At 45.4% G+C, this 9,937-nt stretch overlaps 1 protein-coding gene across 1 annotated transcript in view; it reads right to left on the minus strand.

The window, feature by feature from the left end:
- The window catches only part of PIWIL3 (piwi like RNA-mediated gene silencing 3), a 30,411-nt gene extending 23,843 nt beyond the window's left edge, over positions 1-6,568 (minus strand). The window contains exons 1-2 of the mRNA XM_046641036.1: positions 6,485-6,568; positions 4,027-4,135 (exon numbers count right to left, since the gene is read on the minus strand). Coding sequence (XP_046496992.1) covers positions 4,027-4,135; positions 6,485-6,568 — 193 coding nt within the window. The remainder of the gene's footprint in view (positions 1-4,026; positions 4,136-6,484) is intronic.
- Positions 6,569-9,937: the final 3,369 nt, after the last annotated feature.

Raw genomic sequence — 9,937 nt, forward strand, 5'->3', positions numbered from 1 at the left:
ACCCTGGGCACCCCTCCTCCCAGTGAGCACATGGATCCAACAGCAATACACGGATAACTCCCTTTGTGTGAAATCCAGAATTTAGTTGAGATGCTCCTGCACCCCCAGCAAGTGTGAAACCACCCACGCGGACACCAGTAGGAAAACTGGAGACATCTTCTCACTGTAATCCCCAAGCCCAGCACAGCAGCAGATGAACAGGAGGAAACCCCCAGCAAACAGCTCTTCCACACTGAGGGAAACAGTGGGACCACACATCCGATGTCCCATCTCTTCTGGCTGCTGCCTGAAGGACTGGCTTCTATCTTGCCTGCCTCAGAGTGATGGTGGACCAGCATATGCTGGACCCCTGAGGGCTACAGAAAACAAAGGCAGTGGTTTGAACTAGCAGGCAGGTACTCACCACAGCTCCTCTCCGGCTCAGTACAGAGAGAATGGGATCATAAGAAGACTATAGACAATGAAATGTTAACAGACCAGAGAATCTAGAAGAAATGGAGAGATCCTTAGAAACATACAACCTACCAAGAATGAATTATGAAGAAACAGAAAATCTGAATAGACCTATAAGTAGTAAGAATATTGAGTAAGCAATCAAAACCTCCCAACAAAGAAAAACCCAGGACCAGATGGCTTCGCTGGTGAATTCTACTAAACATTTAAAGAATGAAGGCCAGTCCTTGAAGTCCCAGGAACTGAAGAAGACGGAACACTTCCAAACTCATTTTATGAGACCAGTATTATCCCGATTCCAAAGCCAGACAAAGACACGACAAGAAAAGAAAACTACGGACTGACGTCCCTGATGAATACGGATGCAAGAATCCTCAGCAGAATCCTAGCAAACCGAATTCAGCAGCACATGAAAAGGATCATAGACCACCACCAAGTAGGATTTGCCCTTGGGGTGCAAGGATGATTCAAAATATGAAAACCAATTAACATGATATACCCACATTAACAGAATGAAAGGTAAAAATCACAGCCATCTCAACAGAGGCAGAAAAGGCACTTTATAAAATTCAACACCCTTTCACGATAAAAACTCTTAATAAAGGAAAATTACCTAAACGTAATAAAGACCATATAGGAGAAGCCCACAGCTAAATTCATACTCAAGAGTGAAAAATTGAACACTTTTCCTCTAAGGTCAGGAACAACGCAAGGATGCCCATTCTCACAATTTCTATTCATCATAGAAGTAGAAGTTCTAGCCAGAGGAATTAGGCAAGAAAAAGAAATAAAAGGCATCCAAACTGGAAAGGGAGAACTGAAATTGTCCCTGTTTGCAAACAAGATCATCTTATAAATAGAAAACCCTAAAGACTCCACAAAACACTGTTAAAAGTGATAAATGAATTCAGTAAAGCGGAAGAATATAAAAATCAGTTGCATTTCTATATACTAACAATGAACTATGTGAAATTAAGGAAACAACCCCATTTACCACAGCATCAAAATGTATAAAATACCTAGGAATAAACTTCACTAAAGAAGTGAACGACTTGGGGCTGGCCCCGTGGCATAGTGGTTAAGTTCAGTGCACTTCGCTTAGGCAGCCCGGGTTCACAGGTTCAGATCCTGGGCGTGGACCTCGTCCACTCGTCAGCCCTGCTGTAGCGGTGACCCACATACAAAATAAAGCAAGATTGGCGCAAATGTTAGCTCAGGGCTAATCTTCCTCAAGCAAAGAAAGAGGAAGATTGGCAATGGATGTTAGTTCAGGGCAATTCTTCCTCAGCAAAAAAAAAGAAAGAAAGAAAAAGGGAGTGAATAACTTGTACACTGAAAACTAGAAAACACTGATGAAAGAAATTAAAGAAGACACAAATGAAAAGACACCCTGTGGTCGTGGATTGGAAGAATTAACATTGTTAAAATGTCCATACTACCCAAAGCCATCTACAGATTCAACACAATCCTATCAAAATCCTAGTGGCTTTTTTTTTTTTTTTTTTTACAGAAACATAAAAAAACAGCTCTAAAATTTGTATGGAACCACAAAGGATCCAGAATAGCCAAAACAATCACAAGAGAGAATAAAGCTAGAAGCCTCATATTTCTGATTTCAAAATATATTACAAAGCTATAGTAATTAAAACAGTATGCTACTGGCCTAAAGACACACTAATGGCACAGAATAGAGAGGCCAGAAATAAATGCATATAGTCAACCGATCTTCAACAAGGTGCCAAGAATACACAGTGGAGTAAGGGTGTCTCTTCAACAAATGGTGATGGGAAAATTGAATATCAACGTGCAAAAGAACGAAATTGGATTCTTATCTTACACCACACACACAAAATAAGTTCAAAAGGGATTAAACACTTAAATGTAAGACCCCAAACTGTAAAACTCTGGAAGTAAACGTTGAGAAAAAGCTTCATGACAGTGGTCTTGGCGATCACTTCATGGATATGATACTGAAACCACAGGCAACAAAACAAATGAGACTATACCAAACTAAAAAGCTTCTGCACAGCAGGGGAAACAATCAATAGAGTGAAAAGGCAACCTATGGAACAGGAGAAAATGTTTGCAAACCATGTATCTGATAAGGGGTTAATTTCCAAAATATATAAGGAACTCCTACAACTCAATAGCAAAAAGACGAATAACTCAATTTTAAAAAATGGTGAAGGGAGCTAAACAGACATTTCTCCAAAGAAGACATACAAATGGCCAACAGGTATATGAAAAGATGCTCAAGATCACTAATCCTCAGAAAAATGTAAATCAAAACCACAATGAGATATCACTTCCCATCTATAGGGATGGCTACTATCAAAAAACATGCCATCAAACCAAAAAACAAAAAAAAAAGATGACTAATGTTGGTCAAGAATGTGAAGAAATTTGAACCCTTGTTTACTCTGACGGGAACGCAAAATGATGCAGGTGCTATGGAAAACAGTAAGGAGATTCCTCAAAAAATTAAAAATAGAACTACCATATGATCCATGCCGTCCCACTCCTGAGTATTTAGCCAAAAGAATTGAAATCATATCTCAAATAGACATTAGCACTCCCATGTTCATTGTGCCACTAGTCAAAAAGAGCCAAGCCATGGAAACAATCTAAATGCCCATCAAGGGATGAACGGATAAAATTAACATGGTCTAAACATACACCGGAATATTATTCAGCCCTAAAAAAGAAAGAAATCCCACAATACACAACAATAGGGATGAGCCTTGAGCACATTATGCTAAGTGAAATAAGCCAGTCACAGAAGGACAAACACTGCATCATTCCACTTCTATGAGAGATGGAAAATAGCCAAACCCATAGAGGCAGAGACTAGAGTAGTGGTTTTCAGGGAGTGGGGGAGTGGTTGCTAATCAACAGGTCTAAAATTTCAGTTATGCAAGGTAAGTTCTAGAAAGCTGCTGTACAACACTGTGCCCATAGTTAACAAGACTTTAGCGTACACTTAAAAATATGTTGAGGGTAAATCTTACGTTAACCGTTCTTACCACAATAAATACAATTTTAAAAATTAAAAAAAAAGAAGTTGGTTGGAGAATCGGACCTAAGGTTTGATTGCATTGGCTGACTCCTTGGCAAACGACAACACCTGAGCCTGTGTGCTCACCTGTATCAAGATAACCTTTCACCTGTGAGGATAACGCAACATAGGCGAGCGCTGAGATGTTCGAGAGCTGCTCGACCTTTCAGTGCAGAGATTTACAAACCCAAGAAAATAATGTTCCTGGCATTCCTAGTTAACTTAGACTCCCCACATACAAATGCATGGTCTAAATTTGAAAAGCAATTACATTGAATTGGCTAGTGAATAATAATCACCATTTCTTTTCCATAAGCCTTAACATATAGGGGGAATAAAACACTGATGGTCAGATAATTTATTGCAGGAAAGGAAATAGCAGCAAGCTGTACATTCTTTCCATCCTGCCAAACCTCGGGGGAATACGAGGCTATCTGTCTAGAATTTTATCACTGTGGTGCACCCTCCTGTGTTAAGCATCCTGCCTCTTCCACCACATCCTTCTTCCCTCTTTTTACCTGAAGGCTGAGACGTTCCTTCCGCTCCTCTTGGTTGCCTAGGCTCAACCACTTGGCTTTCTGCTGGCAGTGGCTGGGGTCTAGGCAGAATTTGCCCAGGTTGCCGGGTCTGCATGGTTTTGGAGATAGAAATAATAAATAGTGTTATCTACTCTTTAGAAATAAGAGTCGTTCGTTCATCATCCAAACATTATTGTCTGCCTGCCAGGTGCCAGGACATAAAGCAAAGGACTCTCTTTTGAAAAGCTCACATTCCAGTGACACAAAATAAAAATGTCTATAGCGTAAGTATAGGCATGGCTAGAGAAATTAAGAAAAAGAGCAATGCCAAGTAAAATTGGGAGTTACTGGGAAGATGGGCTGTGAAGGGGGCTAGTTGTATTAGCGGCGACAAAGCAGGACCTCGGGGTGAAGCTGACACTGAATCAAAGGCTTGAAGGAGGTGAGCGTGTTAACAAGGTTACACAAGCCACAGGTGGAGGAAAGAGAGAGCAAAGTTCCTAAGGGAGAAATGGTCAAGGAAGAACTAGGTGGCCAGTGTGGCTGGAGCAAAGCTAGCAGGAGGGAGAAGTCAGAGAGGCAGCAGGAGAGAGGCCATCTTAAGGCATTGGTCTCTGACTCTGGGAAAATGGGAGCCCTATGAACGTGTTGGGCAGAGAGCTACAAGGACTGAATTATCTGTTCTGTTATGGAAACAGACTGAGGAAGAGACCAGGGCAAAAGCAAGAAGGCCAGTTAGAGGCCACCTGCAGTGTCCAGCAAGCGATGCTGGTGGGTTGGACCAGAGGGTAGTAACAGGGGTGAGAAATTCTCAGATACTGGATACTTTTTTGTAAAGCAGAGACAACAGTATTTCCTGCTTGTTCCAGTGAAGGGTTTGAGCTCAAAAGAGGAGTCTAGGATGGAGCCAGAGTTTGGCCTCAGCAACTGGAAGAATGAACCTTCTTCAGAGGAAGTGAACAGGGCAGATCAGGAGCATGACGTGTGGACATCTGCGGGGTGTGAGGTATTGCAGGAGAGGGCACTGGCCGGAGATATAAGTAGGAGGCCCTGTCCTCACAGCAGATAACACTGAAAGCCATGACAATGATAAGATGACAAGGGAGAGAATCCATGTAGCAAGGAAAAGAGGCCCAAGGACTGGGTTCCGGGCATGTGAACAGGGCAGGACGAGAACCCAGCAAAGGAATGCTAACAGCAGTGGCCAGGGAGGTAGGAGGGAAACCAGGGGTGTGTGGTGACCTGAACCCACATGGAGGGAGTTGATCAAGCAGAAAAGAGGGCTTAACTATTTCACCAACAAGTGATAGAGCAAATACACGGAGGACTGAGAACCGACCTGTGGGTCTGACAAAGTGGAGGATCCTGGGGAAACCCGACAAGAGCCGTTTCAGTGGAGCGACCGGGAGAGAGGAGTGGCGAGAGAAGAAGGAAGAAGTGGAGTTCAGAGTAGAGAGATTTCTGCCGTGGGAAGCGAAGACCAAGCAAGGAGCTGTGAGGGCAATGGGATCCAGCGAGGTTTCTTGTTGGATGGGAGGAAACGCAGCCGGTTGGTTGTATGCAGACAGGGACAATCTAGGAGAATAAAGCCTGATGACTCAGGAGATAGAGGGGAGGGTTACAGGAGAGACGCCCCAGAACCGGCTAAGGGGCCCAGGGTGTAAGTGGAGATGGTTTCTTTAGGTGGGAGCGGAGCTAGAACCCTGGGGTCTCAGGTGAGGGGGAGGCCCGGGTGCAGAGATGCGGTGGGGAAGACATTGAACTTCTGCTCTGATGTTCTATGTCTCAGGGACACAGGAGTTGCTGCGAAAGGCTAAGAATTAGGATGGAGGAGGAGCAGTGGAGGCTTGAGGGAAGAAAAGAAGACAGAAGCAACAACCGCAGAGGAGAAGAAATGGACCCAGATGGTGTCGAGTGACCGCCAGGCCAGCACCGCGACCCACCGGAGGGCATCAAAGCAAGACCCTCAGCACGGCTGTGGGTTCCAGCGCACGAACGCCCCACGGACACGGGATAAGAGAAGACAGAAATGCAGACAGACAGCAGGGATAACAAGTTTTAAACAAGATTGAAAACTCTATCCAACTCAGGCTGTTCAAGTCCTTTAATTTTTGAAGTCTCTCCCAAGAAATTGAGAGGCCAGGGAATGTGGAAGCCTTTCCATCCACCCAGGGTTCAAAGTGAGTCTGTGCTAAGGTGACAACAACGCGAGAGGGAGGCAGAGAGGGGCTCTCCGGGTAGGTGGAGCCAGCCACACCATCCCGAAAATCTGACTTTGCTTATGAAATGTACTAGTTCCCTCTCAGCAGGAGAGAACTCTCTCCCTGAGCCACACTGGCTCCACGAACAGCGTCTCTGGTCAGCAGAGGCAGTGTGTTCTGCATAAAGGGGACAACGAACATCACAGCGCGGCGCTCACCGTCGTAGCGCCTCCAGGCGCCGCCGACGCTCCAGGTGCCGCGGACGCTCCGGGGGCCGCAGGTTGCGGGGACGCCCGACCGCGCGCTCTGCCGCGGGCTCGAGTCCTGGCCCTGCCGGACATCGCTGTCCTGAAAACGATGACCAGGAAGGGGAGAGGCCCTTAAAGAACACGGTGATATTAGACATCTCTGTGTCGTTGCCTCGTCACTTTTGTTAAACTATGACTTCAAAGAAAGCATCAGGTTATTAACGACGCGCATTTTCCATTCACACCAAAGACTGCTTCCAAGTGGTCAGTGTCCCGCAGTAAAAGACAGGGGACCTGGCAAAATAGTCATAGAAATTTAAAAAAAATTGTTGATTATGGTTCTTTTGCCCACGCAGACTCACAAGACACTATGGGTTACAGGGTTGGCTTGTATGAGTCAGGTGTGTTCTGGGTTCTTCTCATCTACCAGGCACCCCTATAGCACAGTGAGGGGCCCAAGTGTCCCCTGGGTTCCCCCGCACACATCTGAGCTACTGCAACCTGAACCGCCCCTCTGCCCACCTCTCCGGTCTTGGTCCCCCGGACTCCGCTCGCGCAGCTCGCCTACCTTCCTTCCTCCGCGGGAATCAGGCCGATCTGAGCGCGCTGCACCCGTAGCCTCGGGTCCCTCTCCTCCCAGCCCCGGAGCGTGAGAGCGCCGACCTCTGCGGGTCAGAGGCGCAAAGCTCCTTTCCCGGAGGGTTAGCCTTTCCCGGGATACAGTCCTGTGCCCCGCAGCGGCCACTAACTAGGGTTTGGGGCGGAGGTCGGACCAGCCTGGCCGCCTTGAGGAACGCGTCCCGAGCACAGCGGGGCAGGGGCCGGGCCGCGCCCACCTCAATTTCAATTTCAATTCCGCCAGCCCGGCCTCTTCCGGCGCCGCCTCCATCCTGGCCTAAGTGAGGCGGACCTTGAGTTGCACCTGGTGGATTCGGAGATGCTCCAGAGTCTTAATGGGATGCGAGTGGGGGCGGCTCTGCCTCCTCCCCAGCCCCACCTTATCTCGTCCATCAACCATCCCCGGATCAACCTGCCAGGTGACCTTACAAAACGACTTGCACTTGAGACATCAGAAACTTACGGGCTCACCCCTTAATACTATAACCAAGTCCCTGCTGTTGCCTAGATAAGGAAATTGCAGCTGCCGTGACTGCCCTTGGATTCAAACCCAGGCTTATTGTAATATATTGTAATTGTCTCCTTGGCATAGATCCCTACGAGTGGATTCACAGTAATTGGTAAGCTTTTAAGTATTCGGGTCATTTCTTAGAAGTGATATTTGTCGTATCCGTCTTCTTGTTAATTGCTTCCAAGTTTCTGTCATTCTTCCTTGCCACCTAAAAACGATTTTTTAAATCACCAATTCTTTCTTTTAATATTTTTATAGTTGTATTGTTTTGCATTTAAATCCTTGATACACACAGAATACCTATTTTAATTAAGAGAAAGATGGTTATCTGATGCTTTTGCTTGAACAATCCTAACCTAACCCAGTGCTTTGAAATTCCACCATGATCCTGTAGAAATCTGTGTGCACCCTCAGCTCTAATTCTAAACTCAACTCGGCACTGTCCGTGGTGCACCAGTAACACAAAGTTTTGGTGGCTGTAACTTGAAAATATCCCCATAGACTAGAAAAACCTAAATCTGCTGTTAACGCACATAACCTATAACCAACCTATAAATGAAAATTCGGATAAGTTTATTCTGAGCCAAATGTGAGGACCATATAGCCCGGGGCCTCCCTTCCCCAAGGAAGGAGGGGCACCGAAGAAGTGGGGAGTACAGAGTGGTTAGATACCCTCAAAGAGGATGTTTCACGTATGATTGGCATGTCCCTTTTAAGATAGTCACTACAATAGTCACGAGACTGCTCTGTCAGCACAGTGATTGATGGACACAGCAGGTAGCAGGTCTGCTGTCTTGACCCGGCTGGTCACAGGTGAGCACAGCAATCAATCCCTGGCCTAGGGAGAGATGCTGATTCTTAAGGAAGTACCAAGGTGGGGGAAGTTGCCCCTTTGTCTTAAGGGCATTTGTTCTTGTCTTTGGGACGTAGCAAATGCTTAGAGCAGATATACAGTGTATGCTCAATGACCATGTCAGGCCCTTTTGGAAAAACAAAATCAGGCCGAATGAGGTTTACATCAAGTGGCTTCCTCATGTACTCCATTATGTCCTATTTCTTGCCAATTCTATTTGTCACTGCTAAGCACTCAAACATTGCTGGTTATTCTCTTAAATGAGCTTTAGAATCATTGCACTGAGTTCCAGAGTATAACCATTTCTATTGTCCTGTTAATTTGGGGTGTATCGAATCCAGACATTGATTTAGTCCTTCCCAGTTGCAGAGTCCTCGCTGAGATTTTCCTGGAAAATCTTTGTGCTCATAAGTGCTTCCCGGGAAGATGCCTGTGGGTGTCCAGGTTGCTGCTTAGATTTTACCATAGAAGTGGGCCCTGGGTGCATTCTGGGTAGTGGCCGTGCCTATTGTGTGTGATTTGTTTAAGATTCTTACATGCTACAACTAGAAGGACCTGCAACTAAGATACACAACTATGTACCAGGGGGGATTTGGGGAGATAAAGCAGGAAAAAAAAAAAGATTCTGGTTTGTCTGGTGGAGGGTAACCCAGGAGAGAGAGTGTGGGAGAACAGAGGATCAGAGGAGAAAACTCTGGAGCACTGGATTGAAGAGACTCTCCCGGACGTCACTTATGGACTCAGCGTCCTGTCCCGGGTCCAGCCCAGTCCTCGGGTGTCACAGGTTCTAAGTAAATATTTCCTGGACCTACATTTGTCACACTGGGACTGCATCTTTTAGTGGGTACCCACCTCTTCATGGTCCTTGGGACTCTTTCCAGTAGGTCTTCTTTAATGCCTTTCGGAAAAGTCACACAGTTTTTCTGCCTCCTGGTGTTACAGGTCATGTGATGGGTTTATTCTTGGTCGCCATATGGTTTACGTGTCTGTTTATCGTTAGTCCTTCACCAGTAGACTGGAAGGGCCATGAGGGAAGGGACCTGGTCTGATCTTTCCCTGCTCTTTCTCCACTAGATATAATAGTACCTGGCAAAGAATAGGTGCTCAATTAACACATCGAGAGAAGCTAAGTTGATGGAGGAATGATTAAATTTAAATATGAATCCAATGGGAAAGCTGACTACCTTATAACTCTTATAAACAACCCCAAATGCCGCAGGTTCTGATTATCATTAGTTCTGAAGGGATAACATGCAGAGAACTGCCAGTGTTCTTTCCAGTCAAAAAAAAAAAAAAAAAAAAAAAGGAGGGGAGGGCAGTAGGAGAGAAAGCAGCATTTAAGCTGGAAAAATGAGGATATGCAGGCAAAAAATAAAAAACCCAGTTGGTAACTAAATACAATTTGGATATGTATATCATAAATATATTGGATATATATACACACATACACACACATTTATTTGTGTATTTATTTATACCT

The sequence above is a fragment of the Equus quagga genome, chromosome 15 (genome assembly GCF_021613505.1).
Source record: "Equus quagga isolate Etosha38 chromosome 15, UCLA_HA_Equagga_1.0, whole genome shotgun sequence".
NCBI lineage: Eukaryota > Metazoa > Chordata > Mammalia > Perissodactyla > Equidae > Equus > Equus quagga.